At 39.5% G+C, this 16,448-nt stretch overlaps 1 protein-coding gene across 3 annotated transcripts in view; it reads left to right on the forward strand.

Moving 5' to 3' along the window:
* The window catches only part of DENND1B (DENN domain containing 1B), a 297,081-nt gene that overhangs the window by 126,044 nt on the left and 154,589 nt on the right, over window positions 1–16,448 (forward strand). For all 3 annotated transcript variants that reach the window (XM_075002439.1, XM_075002440.1, XM_075002441.1), the window contains exons 4-5: window positions 458–507; window positions 11,596–11,715. In XM_075002439.1, coding sequence (XP_074858540.1) covers window positions 458–507; window positions 11,596–11,715 — 170 coding nt within the window. The remainder of the gene's footprint in view (window positions 1–457; window positions 508–11,595; window positions 11,716–16,448) is intronic.

The raw sequence follows: 16,448 nt of genomic DNA on the forward strand, positions 1-16,448 counted from the left end.
TAATTCATTCTGCTGCCAAATTCATTCCCTTTTCTCTGCCTGCATTTTAATTGAAACAACATTTGTATTTTTGAGCCAGGATCTGTCAGAAGTCCCTGTGGCTAGTCTGTGGTGCAAGTAGCAGCAGACGTGACTTACCCATATGGTACAGTGCTTCTTGTAAAATCCATATGGCCTTGTTGAAGGGAATCCCAGCGGGGATGTGAAGGGTGTTAATACCCTTCAGGCCAGGCCTTTCCCTCCTGGGGCTTCTGTGGCATTGTCTTTGCAATCTGCCAAAGCACAAACTTAATTCCTTTTTAATAATCAATTATTTCAGTCCGGGAACGTGTGTTATATTTCTTGCTACCAAAGATTTCTTGGAAAATGGTATTTTTTAGCAAACAACACAGCAGCAATGGTTACATAAAAAGTCCTTTTAAAATCCTAACACTATTTCTTTAATCTGTGTTTACAGGAGGTGCTGCAGAGTGTGCCTAAGTTCTGCTTTCCCTTTGATGTTGAAAGGTTTGTGGTATAATAGTCTTTTATTTAAAAATATTTGACTCAAATTCTATATCTGTTTAGTGAAAATGTAAATAACTTTTTGCAAGGCTGGACTTTAAAGGAATAAGAACAAAATAAAATGCACTGCATCCTCTAGTCTTGCACCTGAAAGTGAAAATAAAGACTAAACATTTTTCGTTTGTTCTCCAAGTATGTGCTTATGCACTAGTAGAAAAATATCACAGTATAATAAACCCTCACTAGGATTTTAAGAATTCTCTTCTGATATAGAGCTGCATCCTGGCTCCCAGCTTCTTCCAGCCCAATTGTAAACACCATCTGTGTAATATAAGGATACAAGATAGTTTTCCCTCAACAACAGCTTTATAGAAATGATGCAGTATACCAGTATATAAAAACTCATTGTGCAGTTTTAAAAATAATGCACAGTTTGTGTTTCACCATATGTAAGCATTAAAAAAACTTTAATTACATGGCAGTAGCTGAATGTTTATGGGCAGCAATGGATTTTTCTGAGGGTAGATTCAAGACCTTTGTTTGTACGTTCTAGTTCATCTTCCTTATATGAGTTTAACTGTAGCTTCCACAAACTGATTGCTACTCATTTCAAATGTTTGTACATAATATTTTATATATTAAAATATTTGACTTCATTAAAATGTTTGATTATGTGTTTAATGATAATTAATTAACTGTGTAGATTTGTACTTTGGGAAACTCACACTGTGTCTGTCCATGAGACAGTTGATACTGTGTTACTAAGAGAAGTTTGATTTGTACAATTAATACATGTTCCCAGCTAACCTTCAGGTCTCACTGGTCTCAGAACAGATTAGCATCAGTTGCATGAGGGGATTTGAGGAGCAAATGTTACTATTTAAGAAACAGAAGACAGGAACACTGGTATGTATATAGGAGTGAAGAAGAGCTTGGGAGAAAACACAGGTGCAACATAGAACTTTACAAATATACGTTATCCGATAGTAAGCTTGGTCATGTAATCTTTTAGATGTTGTTGTGTTTCAGTTGAGTTGTTTGGCTTTTGAACGTAATCCCTGATGCAAGATTTATGACTCAGTCAACATTGCTGATAATGTTTTATATTCCTTTGTTAAAGCCTTTACACTCTTGTGCTTAAATATGGACTAATAACTGTTTCAAGTTGATAATTGAGATGCAGCATGGAAATAAAATTTGGTAATGACAGAAGCAGGTGAGGTTCTATTGCTGCCATCCAGTGGCAAAAACTTAGTCAGTAATAGTACATAAATGGTTTTCAAAAATTGTTGTGCGTGTGGTTAAGTTAGTTAAATATTAACAGGCAAAGCAATGACTGTAGCTTAGGTTATCTTACATTTCTGTTTTAAAGGCTCATGTTCAATTTACTGTTTGCTCAAAACTTTACCTTTTGGGCCAAAGTTTGATAGATATACTCTGTTCACGAGTGAGGAAAAGAAGCATTTAATTTTGATAAAAATATCTTGTTTTAAACATATTTTTCAATAGTTCTGGTGCCCAAATATAAGATATTTAAAATTTGGCAGAGACTTATTCCCTAGGTAATATGCTGGACAGTGGTATGGTGGATTTAATTGAGACGAGTTATAAAGTCTTCATTTTGAGCATGTGTATTGGTTTATTTCAAACCAAAGAACTGAGAAACTCACAAACTTTTCTTTGGCTATGAACATGCATGATTATATAAAAAGAGTAGAAATTTTCATTGAATAGATTGGGCTTTTTGGCCTATAACAAAGTAGAATGGCATCTCAGGCTTTATAATAGAGGTGGGTAACGAAAAGCATGCCGGCAGGACACGGTTTGCCAGAAACAGTCCATGGCAGGCTGCCAGAAGCTTTATTTCCTGAGCATCCCCAAGTAAGTCCAGTCACAGCTCCCTTTGGGTGTAGTTTGCCATTCATAACCATCAGACTTTCAGGAAGTGGCATGGGAAGGCCAGCTGCTTCCTGTAACTCCCGTGGTCTGGGAATGGTGAACCGTAGCCAGTGAGAGCTGCGAGCAGTCATACCTGCAGACATTCAAGTAAATAGCATCTGGTAGCCTACCAGGGGCTAATTCTGGCAAATTGCATCTGGCCCATGTCCACTTATTGCCCACCACTGCTTTAGAGTTAGAGAGTTCTGGCAAACAATATTCAAAGGAGGCTTGGCTTTAAAGGAGTTCTGCTGTTGTACATACAGTATAGAAACAAAAAAGCAATCATGTAGCACTTAAAAAAACTAACAAAATAATTTGTTAATCTTCAAAGTGTTACATGACTGCTTTTTTGTTTTGATAGAATATAGACGAACACGGTTACCTCTCTGTTACTTTAGTCATACGTTATAGAAATGTATGAATAAAGTGAGGGCAAAAGTTCTCAGCTTGTGGATTTTGCCTACTACATTATCAAGAGGTCTGTGACTTTTTAATATGATAAGGTGGAATTTCATTGTCTTTTTCTTTTTTGAGAAAAGTGGAAATTCCATTAAGAAGTAGATTAGTAATTTTTAAAGTCACAAAGTCAAGTTCTCTGAAGCTTAGAAATGACAAGGTACCCTGCGCATCATAAATGTTAGGATGAAATCTTAATTTTGTGATCACATATTATATCTTTCCACAGGACATAGAATCATAGAACACTAGGACTGGAAGGAACTTCGAGAGGCCATTGAGTCCAGCCCCCTGCCCCAATGGCAAGACCCAGTACTGTCTAAACCTGTTCGTAAATATCTCCAGTGATGGACATTCCACAACCTCCCTTGGCAATTTATTCCACTATTTGACCCCCTGACAGTTAGGAACTTTTTCCTATGCCCAACCTAAACCTCCCTTGCTGCAGTTAAAGTCCATTGCCTCTTGTTCTATCCTCAGAGGCCAAGAAAAACAAGTTTTCTCCCTCCTCCTTATGACACCCTTTTAGATACCTCAAAACCGCTATCATGTCTCTCCTCTGTCTTCTCTTTTCCAAACTAAACAGGCCCAATTCTTTCAGCCTTTCTTCACAGGTCACATTCTCTAGCCCTTTAATTATTCTTGTCGCTCTTTTCTAGACCCTCTCTAATTTCTCCACATCTTTCTTGAAGTGCAGTGCCCAGAACTGGGCACGATACTCCAGCTGAGGCTTAACCAGTGGAGAGTAGAGTGGAAGAATGACTTCTCGTGTCTTGTTCACAACATACCTGTTAATGCATCGCAGAATCATGTTTGTTTGTTTTTTTGCAACAGTGTGACAGTGTTGACTCATACTTAGCTTGTGATCCACTATAACCCCTAGATCCCTTTCTGCTGTAGTGATTCCTAGACAGTCTCTCGCCATTCTGTATGTGTGAAACTGATTGCTCCTTCCCAAGTGGAGCACTTTGCATTTGTCCTTATTAAACTTCATCCTGTTTTCCTCAGACCATTTCTCCAATTTATCCAGATCATTTTGAATTATGACCCTGTCCTCCAAAGCAGTTGGAACCCCTCCCAGCTTGGTATCATCTGCAAACTTAATAAGCGTACTTTCTATGCCAATATCTAAATCATTAATGAAGATATTGAACAGAACCAGTCCTAACACAGACCCCTGCGGAACCTCACTTGTTATACTTTTCCAGCAGCATTGAGAATCATTAAGAACTACTCTCTTTTTACGGTTATCCAGCCAGTTATGGACCCACCTTATAGTAGCCTGATCTAAATTGTATTTCCCTAGTTTTTTTATAAGAACATCATGCAAGACCATATCAAATGCTCTATTAAAGTCTAGGTATACCACGTCTACCACTTCTTCCCTATCCACAAGGCTCACTATCCTATCAAAGAAAGCTATCAGATTGGTTTGACATGATTTGTTCTTTACAAATCCATGCTGGTTGTTCTCTATCACCTTACCACCTTCCAAGTGCTTGCAGATGATTTTTTTAATTATCTGCTCCATTATCTTTTCTGGTCCTGAAGTTAAGCTGACTGGCCTGTAGTTTCCGGGGTTATTCTTATTCCCCTTTCTATAGATGGGCACTATATTTGCCCTTTTCCGGTCTTCTGGAATCTCTCTTGTCTCCCATGATTTTCCAAAGATGATAGATAAAGGCTCAGATACCTCCTCCATCAGCTCCTTGAGTATTCTAGGATGCATTTCATCAGGCCCTGGTGACTTGCAGACATCTAATTTTCCTAAGTGATTTTTAACTTGTTTTTTTTTTTATTTCAACTTCTAACTGTTAGCTGGTGGCCGGGTAATGTGCAGTGAGGTACCAACTATGCCCTTGTTACCGTCCGAGTCTTTAACTGCTAGAGTGCTGGGCTCCTAGCACTCTCACCTATGGCCAGGCTGTGGTAACCAAATGGTTAAAGTTCTTTTGATTGTGCTGGCTGTGTTGCAGTGACAAAGAGTAACAGCAGTCAGGCTTAGATCTTAACTAGTTACAAGTTTATTAAGCTACAGTTATAAGCGTGTGGTTACAAAAGGCTATTGTCTACTTATATGCTAGCAGAGTACAGGTGTTAACAGGTTACGTTACAATCCAATACAACGACATTTTAATACAACGACATCTATCTATAGAGCTCTAATTCTTTAACTGTGTACACCAAAAGGAGACCTTAAAGTGGGTACATCTTACCCTCCTTGCATCTCTCGATACCAGCGTAGCCAAGCCAGGATCGGTCACTCAATTCCGCGGAAAGACGAATACGTGGTTGGGCGTCCCCAGTTGCAGACCTCGGGAGGCAATCACCTGACCCGACCAGCAGGTAGTTGGTGGGAATGCACTCAGAGTCAGAGTGCTGCTGGGCCCATCTTTCTACCCCTTGGGTCATGTATTCTCTTTCTTATCTATGGTGTCAGATCGTACTGGTCTGTCTTTTGTGACGCCAGTTTTTACAAGGGCAATTCTTACTTAATTTGCACTTGTAAGACGGGAGATAAAGAATATGGGAGTACAGGACATTCTTTTACAAGGGCGGAGATTTCTCTTCTGGGATAACTGTGTGGGTGCATCACTCCATTAATGCCAGCCAAGGGCAGTTCTCTGAGGCCCTTCGTTAAAGGTTAGCCTGTTAGCCCTCTATCTGTGTTTTCAGTTCCTCAGGGTCACGATGAGCCAGCACATCTGGGCCCCTTTAGGAAGGCATCAAAGACTGTGCTGTTTAACTGCTGTTCAGTGCCCTGTGTGCTCTGAGGCATCTTAGAGGGGAGGCAAAAGCTGGTCTATAGTGGGGAGATTTTGTCTGGCTACACTAACCCAACCCAATTTCCCAATAGCATTCACTATGTTGGGCATTCCTTCATCAGACTTCTCAGTGAAGACCGAAACAAAGAAGTCATTAAGCATCTCTGCCATTTCCAAGTTCCCTCTTACTGTTTCTCCCTCCTCACTGAGCAATGGCCCTACCCTGTCCCTGGTCTTCCTCTTGTTTCTAATATATTTATAAAAAGCCTTCTTGTTTCCCTTTATGCCTACATCATCTGTGTTACCAGTGTATTATCCAGTGTATACCAGATAGTATTTATTGAGTTGCTCAAAAGTGTTGGGGTCTTGCCTTTGGTAAAAATTATAAATCAAGTTCATAGCTTTTGGATACCCCAGACTTCAATCAAAGATCTCTGTGGAGGTGGGTGAGTGGGTGCAGCATCTTCATAAGGCCACTAAATTCAGTAGAACAACTTGGCAGCAGCTTGAGGCTGCAGAAGCCGAGTGGTGGAAAAAGTACCTGAAAAAGCCATTTGAAGAAAAGTACTGCTACTTTGAAAAAATGCAACTAAGTAAAAGTGAAAGTATCCTTCTGGAAAACTACTTGAGCAAAAGTACAAATAAGTTGCTGCTTAATTGTGCTTAAGTATCCAGAAGTAAAAATAGGTGTCATATGATAATCTACTGTTAACCACCTAAGTTATCATAGGGAACCATTATTTCTTTTTCGAGGGTCCTTGTGGGTGCTCCACCTTAAAGGTGCTTTAGCGCCACTGTGTCCACTGGCCAAAGACTTGTGTGTAACAGTACCCCCTGCCCGGCTTCCGTGAACAGGGCACAGGCACGAGATGCCTGTGGCATTTACTGTGCATGCGCAGGCAGCCAGCTCCTCGGTGGTTCTTCAATCACTGCCATCTTTGGTTGCAAGAACAGTCCCTCCCTCAGTCACCTAAAAAAAAGTCAAAGTCAGAACAACTTGTGCTTAAATAACAACTAAATCCAACAAGACAAGAAGACAGCAAGGGAAAGCCGTGGACATGGCTTTTTCCAAGTGGCTGTAGTTGCTTTCAGTGGCTCCCCTTCATAGTGCAGTCACTCTTGTCAGTTTCACTATTCTAGTCCTTATTTCCTTCTTACGGTCTAGATCGTACCTCATGTTGATACCCAGATATGTTACTCACCCTCTGCAGTAACTGCAGTTCTTAGAGATGGATGTCCCTGTGGGTGCTCCACCACCTGCCCTTCCTCCCCTCTGCTTCCAGGCATCCTCTACATGCCTGTCAGGAAGGAACTGAAGGGAACAGGGCTTGCGCATGTCCATTAGCGCGTGCGCTCTCTCTCTCTCTCTCAGAATAGGCTCTCTGTGCATGCTCAGACAGTCCCTTAGGCACTGCTCACAAAATCTTCTTTCTGGGAATGCTATGGCACCCAGACAGTTAAGGTGGAGGACCCACAGGGACACTCATCTTGAAGAACTGCATTTACTGCAGTGGATGAGTAACCCTTTCTTTTGAACAAGGCTTTGCAAAATATTTTTTAACCAGAGCTGGACCAGTTAATTCTGCAATCTATAATGAAACGTGGAATGATACGTAATCCTTTATGTAGGAAAATGATTGGAGGAGATTTTTCACCAGCAGGAAAGCTTTCAGCAGTCTTTTTTTTTTTTTTTTTTTACTGCTCTTTGGTAATTTCATAAAGGACCGTTAAGTATGTCTGTAAGAGAGACCTGGGCCAAAGAACGTGAATATATTAAACTAATTGGATTTAAGTGACATCACCCAGAATCATTATGGTCAAAGGATTTGTCACAGCATAATGTATACAGGAGGTACATGAACTGGAAATGTCAACACTGGCTTGTTTTCATAATAGCTGGTATGAAAGCCTATTTCACCAAATCCACACAGATTCTTCCAGTCCCCAAAGGGTCCAGCCACATTCCCAGGTCAATGTATACTTAGATCTTACCCAAAACAACACAATGTGCCAGTCCTTTAGAATCTAAAATCTGAAGGTTTATTAATAAAGAAAGAAAGAATAGGGTGAAAGAAAAAAAAATTGTTAAAGTGGTACATTATATACATCAGTTACAGCTATTGATGCAGGCCAGTGGTGTCACATGTTAATTTATCAAAAGTCTCTGCAAATACACCCCGTGAAAGACGAGCCCCAGTCCATATAAGTTTAGTTCATGAGGTTGGAGAACAAAGATGGTCACTGCCAGGGCCATCTTATAGCTTGACCCATGGAGGGAAAAATTCCTGTCTTCTTCTAGAGGCCCTGGAACCTGCTCAAATTGTTGGTTGTGGCACTCTACGATTGGTAGCTGAGTCATCCAGCACGTCCTAGTCCATTTCCATAAAATGCGGAAATGACATCTGGGCATCGTTCCTTTTGTTTAGTCCATATTACGTGTCGGGAGGTGATCACACCTCCTATTGTGAATCTCAGCACTAAAGCATTTCTAATGCAGGTATAAAACCAATATCTATAACTTTATATGCAAAGGTGGTATAGATATACAAGCAACATGAACAGTTTCAAGGCATTACCAGCTTTCATTAGACACCTCACTTGGCCCACCTTGCACAAGATTTGGAGCCAGCTGTATACAGTGGTGACAGAAATGGCTTTCATCTTTAATTTAAAAATCCAATTATGTCACATCCGTGACTGTATGAGGCCCAGGTAGGGTAGGTGGCCTTTATCCCCCTGCCTTTCTGCCCTTCACACATTGTAGAGGGGCACTTTTTGACCAATTTTGAAGGCTTCTTGTGGCTTATGGCATTCTTCATAATCCTATTCTTTTTTTGTCTTGCTTGTGCCTTAACAATGTTCTTTGCAACCTCCTCTTCTACAATTTTATACCTGTTTGATGTGGGTCAAGTGATCTTGGACATGATTGGCATCTAAAGTACACTCTATTAAATCAAGAACAGAAATCTCATCATTTAAATCTTAAGTGTCATTATTATCTAAGCAATGGGCAGCACAGGCTCCGTGGCATACATAAGTGAAACGCCTGTTGACTTATGCTATAATGTTCAGAATGCAAACAGGACTTCCTGTAGCACCTTTGGCCATTCCTCTTCTTCATCGTCCAACACTGCTAGCATCGCACCCTGAATTGTCCAGTTTGTATGCCCTACAAGACCATTTGCCTGTGGGTGGTAAGCACTGCTGGCCCCCAGCTTTGTTCCTATTCAAAGATGTAAATTTTTTTGAAACTTTGTTATGGAACTCGTGCCTCTGGTCATTAATTTGTATTTTGGTGCAACTAAATATGCAAATCAGCTTCTTAAGGTAGCGTGCTGCCTCTTCAGCATTCTTATTTCGGAGAGGCTTCCTCTCTCGCCTCTTAGAGAAATAACCTGGTAGAACACAAGTACACATGTAGCCCTCTGGATTTTTGGCTAAAGAACACAAATCTACTCCAACTTGGTGCCATACTTGATTTGGGATGGGCACACTGTGAAGCTGACTTCACATGTTTGTGGCCCCTTTCTGGCAGTGCTCACAGGTGGGAACATATTCTCTAACTTCCTTGTTCATATTTTACTACCAGAATCCTGAGTCTCATAATTTCCAAAGGGACTTATCTTGACCAGTGTGCCTTCCCAGGGCTTTAGCCTGTTTTGGTGTTCCTAACCCTTCAGGAGTACATTTCAGTAGTTCATACCTTTTTCCCTTGTCCTTAATAACCTTTAAAGTATCGTGTGCCAAGGATCTCTTTGATTTCATAATATTGTTGTACTGGTAATGGAGTCCTTCATTCGTTATTGTGAAATGCCCAGCTTGTTAAATAAAATTATTCTTCACCCTAGTATTCTTGACACTTTTTACATGCTCAAGGAACTCATCACTTAACAAGTAACTTTTGATTTTTTCATAGTTGTATTGACCACCAGCCTTCCCTCCTTTTTTTGATTCCACCACCTTAGATTGTCTCACCATTTTATGAAAGATCATGCCATTTTTGGGAGGGGTGGGTCCCGATTAACAAATTGAAGTAATGGATAACAGAGAGTAACTGTAACAGTGCTAATTTCAAATAAATACATTTGGTTTTGAAAATGTAAATGTCTGAGTTCAGCAGTTCGGAAACATCTGCTCCTCGATTAATCGTGATGGAATGCAAATTTCATACCTTCAGTGGCTTTTCCTATGCATCCATTGCATGCTCTATGCCTGACTTCATTTTTCAAGCAGCTCACACTATATAGTGAAAGTTGCCTGACTTCAGTCATTCTCACTAAGGCAAAAGTCACTATGTTTAGTTGTTTGTTGCCTTATATAGTGCTTGCTATCAGTTTAGTGCCTTCTGCCTCCTACACAGGAGCTAAACCATGGAAAGTGAAAGTAAAGACAAGCAGTTGCTTATTTACTGGGTTTAGACACTGAGGATGAAAAGACACTTACATTAAGGACAACCAAGGAGCAATTTGATTTTCATAGAACACTAGAATCATAGAACGCATCTGTTGCTTGTTGCTGTAGAATTTGAGAACCTTCTAGATCTGAATTAAACACTGTGATTAACATCCACCAAATGCAGTTTGTTTTTTGGTCATCTTCTCCCCAGGCAGAGTATTGTAAGTGTAGTGTTTTTTTCCCCTTAAATGTGTACAGTGCTACATGTTTATATGACAGAAGGCAATTCAAAGTCTTGTTGGAGTGGAAGGTGAAGAGGTTTTTAATAGTCCATTATTCCTGTGGACAGGTATCTCATAGGGAACAAATCATATGGTGACAGTTTAGTCATTGAATGCAGTTTTGTTACAGCCATGTCAGTCCCAGAGTATTAGTGTGACAAGGTGAGTGAGGTAATATCTTTGTTGGACTAACTCTGAGTAGGTTTCCCAGACCTGAAGAACAGTTTTCTGTAAGCTTAAAAGCTTTTCTCACCAGCAGAGATTAGTCCAATAAAATATGTAATCTCACTCACTTTGTGTCTCTAAGATATTACTCCTGTTACTTAAATAGTAACAGAGAGGGAGCCGTGCTAGTTTACATACTATCAAAACAAAAAGCAGTCAAGTAGCACTTTAAAGACTAGCAAAATAATTTATTAGGTGAGCTTTCGTGGGACAGACCCACTTCTTCAGACCATAGCCAGACCAAAACAGACTCAATATTTAAGGCACGGAAAACCAAAAGCAGTAATCAAGGAGGACAAATCAGAAAAAAATGATCAAGGTGAGCAAATCAGAGAGTAGAGGAGTAGAAAGGGAAAGCTCACCTAATAAATTATTTTGCTAGTCTTTAAAGTGATACTTGACTGCTTTTGTTCTGTTACTTAAAGGAATAGATAGGGACAGGATGTGTTGCGAGCAGGAATAAGAACGCCAGGTAGAAACTGGGACTGGGTGTCATGGAGTTAGGATTGAGAGGGATGAGAAGGTTGAGTGGGACTACTGCTGTGGAGCCTTAATTTGGCCTCCTTTTGTGGACACATTATGATACTGTCTTTAATTACATTAACTCACACTGTTTTTTCCACAGGCACTTAATGATTTTTGGCATGCTTGACTTTGCAATCCTAAAATTTCTTTAATGTGTGTGCTTATGCCTTTGTGCGCATGTGTTTGTAATAAATTAAAGTTCTGTCTCTTGCACAAGTAAACTTTACCTTGGTAGTAGAATGTTAAATTATGTTGAAGTGTGACATGGTTGATTAGTCCTCATCCCAGAGTCTTTTAGGTATTTGGTACCTCAACCATTGAGCACTTTGAAGATTAGGATTAAAATTTAATTAGTTTTGATAACAGAGCTTGTGAAAATTTATCACTGTGATTCCATTTTTCATAGTTGAAAAAACTATCTCCCTGAAAAAGCTGTTGTTTTCTTTTTCAGTTTATTGTTATGTATGATTTAGCCATTTTAAAATCTGTTTTTAATTTTTTAGGGTGTCCCAAAATCAAGTAGGACAGCACTTTACCTTCGTACTGACTGATATTGAAAGTAAACAAAAGTTTGGATTCTGCCGTTTAACATCAGGAGGTAAAGTCTGCCTGTGTATTGTAAGGTGAGTGAGTTTTGAAAAACCTGGCGTTTATAACTACAGGGACTTGTTATTTTTAGATTTGTTTTGTTGTGCTTTAAATGAATAGAGATTTTAACAGTTTGAAGTTCTTCTGAATGATGTATACTTGCCTACTACCATGTTTGTTTTTTTCCATAATAATGTCAACAGGAACATGTTAAACAATTTTCATAAAATTGAACCTGTGGGTAAACTAACTATTCCTAATAGGAAAGATCTTTAAAGATGTATTTGAGAATAGTATGTAGCATTTCTGGCTTGATATTCTGAGTTTTAATTGAAAATGCTGCAACAAAATGTTTTGCCATTTGTGAATAAAAAAAATTGTGTGCTTATATTTTTAATTCATACAGAAGTTTCATGCAATTCAATATTATCGTTAGTTGTATTAATTCTGATGTGATATTGCATAGGTAATCATTTGGAATGCTAAAGTCCTAAAGATCATTTCGCCAAAAAACAATTTTTGGTGTATTGCCATACCTGTGCATAATTTTAACTAGAAACAAAATGTCAAACATTTTGTGGATCAAGATATTATGAAAAAATTTGATTAAAAATGACAAAATATTTTGTTGCAGCATTTTCAATTAAAACTAAACATTTTGATATTCCCGAATCAGTGTTTTTGTGTTTTGTTGTTCTGATGTGACATGTTTCCTTTCATGTTAGTTCTGGGCAGCTTTTTGCTCTCAGGCCATCAGGGTAAGCTGATGGTGGGCTGCAATACATTTTGCTAACATGAACTGTCTGCAGGCACACCCCTTCTGTTGGCCCCCTTTCCTGCAGCTTCCAGTGGGCAAGGTTCTGGCCAATGGGAGCTGCTGGAAGTGGCACTGCTTCCCTTAGCACCCTTGGGCCAGGAATGGTGACCTGCAGCCACGAGGAGCTGCAAGAAAACCTGCCTCAAGCCCATGAACATCAACAAAATGTGTCTCAGCCTGCCAGTGGTTTACCGCTCATGGGTTGAAGGCCAAAGGCTGCTGACCCTGTGTTAGTATGACATTAAATTGCATTTCTGCATGCATAGCCTTTTGGGCTAAATAGTTTGGATGTCCTCGCCTGCTTGGCTGGACTTCATCTTTGAATAGGTAATTTATGGTGCACCATCCTGCTTGGTTAGAGGAGAGCTTGCATTGCATAAGAGATGTAGTTCATGCATCAAATATTTCACACTGAACAAAGCTAAACATTTTTAGTTTTCCTTATGGAAAATAAACGGACTGTCAAAATGTTCTTGTGAGCAATTTTAATTTCACAGAAACTTCATTTTCCATTGAAAAATCGTGCTGATTGAAAATTCCTACCAGGTTTTATCAGACAGTTCTGGTAAAACTCATAGAATAAGAATGCTGCAAACTTCTTAAGAGCTGAGCAAAACAAACTTCTTCCACTTAAGAAAGGAGCCTGGCTTCTTGTAAAACCACCTGGGGGATGGGGGGAGAACCTGGAGAAACTAAGCTAGCTGCAGTGTAGGACAAGGAAAGGTAACAGAAACTGGTTTAAAATGGGAGTCAGCAGTAGTACTGGAGCCGTCAACCACTGACAAATGAGAAAGGAGCCATGCCCCACCAGTGGCAGAAGAGTATCCTGAAGAACTGTCTGGAAGATGAACAGCCTGTGAAGAGGACTTGGGAAGTAGAGGATGAGAAGCTGGAGAGCTTGTCTAGAGAAGCTGGTGAAGAGCACCAGGAGGCTAGGCAACATGTGCTAGAAGAAGGCCTAGCAACTTGTATAGGGGAGATGGGCAACAGTAGACTGGGAGACAAAGGGAGAAAGGGAACAAGCAGCAGAGAGGATCAAAGAAGGGGCATTGTTGTTGAAAATACGTAATACATCTTTACTAGGATATTCAGCAGCCACTAGTGTAATGACAAGGTTTTTAGAGTGCTTAAAAAAATCAATGTATTAATGATGGTGTCTTGTGTTCACTTTTTGCTGTGTCTAAACCAGTGAATAAGGAATTGGGCATGAGCGTGGAAGTCTGTTTTTTCTCATATATATTAATTGGCTTTCTTATAGTAATGGTGATAACTATTTAGTAAAAACACCTGAAAAATACATCCATCTTGGCTTTTGTGGAGCATGAAGATACTGAACTGTTTTATTTGTTATACCTTTTGCTGATATGTCTTGTTTAGGCTCAGGGAAGTTTATGCATGTGCTTTAGCTCAGTGGTTCTCAACCAAGAGTTTATGTATCTCTGGATTACATAGAGGTCTTCTGGAGGTATACCAACTCAACTAGATACTTGCCTGGTTGTACAATGAGCTAAAAAAATCAGCACAAACAAAAATTTCTTCCAGATAATTTGTTTGTATTGCTTTCTCTAGTATATACTGAAATGTACATATAATTTTTATATTCCAGTTAACTAATTTATTTTATAATTATATAATAAAATGAGAAAGTAACCAGTTTTTCAGTAAAACTCTGTTGTAACACTTTTTGCATTTTTATTTGGGCTATCAAACAATTACAAAATTAATCACAGTTACTTACACAATTAAAATTTGTCACCATTAATTGCATAAAGATTAATATAATAGCTTTTACTTTAAATCCTTTGGATGTTTTTTACATTTTAAAATAATTATAACACTGAATACAAAGGCGTATACTGTTCATTTTGTTTGATTCCAAATATTTTCACTATAAAGAACAAAAAAATTGTATTTTTCAATTACAGTAAGGTCTCAGAGTACATGACCCGCTCTTATGCATTTGACCCTGACCCCACCTCCTGGCCTGGTTTAAACCACCTGCAAGCAGCTCTGGTTCAAACCGCCCCATGCAGCTCCGGCACAACCCTCCTGCTGGCTCACAAGCCCCCCTCCCGCACCCTGTGCGGCTCTGGTGTGACCCCCCCCCCGCCAACTCACAAGCTGCCTGCCTGGCCTGCCCTCTGCTCCATGCGGCTCTGGTGTGACTCCCCCTGCAGGCTCACAAGCTGCCGCCCTATGCGGCTCCAGTGCGACCTCCCCGCTGGGTCTGAGACCTTACTGTAGTTGAAAAATACAAGTTTTTGTTCTTTATAATGCAAATATTTGGAATCAAACAAAGTGGAATGGAACCCTCGCATACTCCGAGACCTTACTGTAATCTCATACAAGTGCTATAGCACAATATCTTTATCATGAAAGTTGAACTTACAGATATAGAATCATGAATGAGAAAACCTGAAGTCAGAATTAAACAATATAAAACTGTAAAGTTTACAAGTCCACTCAGTCTTATCTCTTGTTCAGTCAGTCACTTAGTCAAAGAAATTTGGTTATCTGCAGGAGGTAATGCTGCGTGCTTTGTATTTTCACTGTCACCTGAAAATGACAACAGGCATTCCTGTGGAGTACTGTTGAAGGTAGCATTGCAAGAGATTTACTTGCCAACACACTAAAGATTATGTCATGTCCCTTCATGCCTCAGTCACCATTCCAGATGACATGTATCTGTGCTGATGATGGGTTTTTGCTTGCTAACCATCCAAAGCAGTGTGGACTGATGTATATTCATTTTCAACATCTGAGGTAGATGCTGTCAGCAGTAGGTTGATTTTTTTTCTTTTTTTTTTTCTTTCTGGTGCTTTGGGTTCTGTAGTTTGATTTTTGGATAGCACATCAGATTTTTAGACCTTGGTCGAGTTCTTTAGAAATCTCACATTGGTACCTTCTTTGCTTTTTGTCAAATCCTATTGTGAGCGTGTTCTTAAAATAAATGTGTCTGGGTCTGGGTTCTCAGACTGCTATAACATGAAATATATGTAAGAATGTGTCTAAAACAGAACAGGAGAGATATAATTCGCCATGAAGGAGTTAAGTCACAAATTCAATTAGTGCACTATTTTTGAAAGAGAATCATGGAAGTGCCTCCTCTGGAATGGTGTCTGAAGCAGGAAGGGACGTATAAATGTTTATCGCATCTGGCAGTAAACACCTTGCTAAATAGTAGCTAGCAGTATCTCCCTTCAGTGTAAACAAATTTGTTTGTCTTAGAATTGGCCAAACTATCAGTAGGAGTAAGTAGAATTGTAGGCTTTAAAGTGCTACCTTGTTTTGTTTTTGAGTGCAGTTATGTGAAAAAAAAATCATTGCCAAGTTACAATTGCACAATGAAGCAATTGCGCTTCAGGACTTGTGTGGGGTGAATTAAAACAACTGTTGCTTATCTGTAATAAAAAATAATATAAAGCGAGCACTGTACATTTTATATTCCGAGTTAAAATCTATGACTGTGTCTTCACTGAGATAAAATCGATTTTATTAAAATTGATTTCTTAACACTGGGTTTTAGCCATTCAATTTTGAGCATTTTCACCTTCCCGCATGCTCTCCACAAAATTGCATTACTGCTGCTGCACACAAATAGCTTAAATCTAGTGCTGCTGCACTGTATTGTGGGAAGTTATCCCACAGTTACCTGAGCCCCATTGCATTCTGGCCCCACAAGTAGATGTGGGTATATGACACCATCTTCCCGTATTTCATTCTCCTCTTTTCCCTGCCATGTTAAGTATGTTCAAGTACACAACGGGTGCTACAGTGAAACAGCATGCCTAGGCTTTATTTTAGGCTTGGATATTGATTTACACCTCCTGCGAAAGAGGACTCTAACTAGACACAGGTACTACACTGAAACTTGAATGAATCATCAGTAATGCCCCAGGGAGGCTAAAAGACAGTTCAGTTTTGACAGCCATGAAAATCATGACCGCCCTT

The sequence above is a fragment of the Carettochelys insculpta genome, chromosome 9 (genome assembly GCF_033958435.1).
Source record: "Carettochelys insculpta isolate YL-2023 chromosome 9, ASM3395843v1, whole genome shotgun sequence".
Lineage (NCBI taxonomy): Eukaryota > Metazoa > Chordata > Testudines > Carettochelyidae > Carettochelys > Carettochelys insculpta.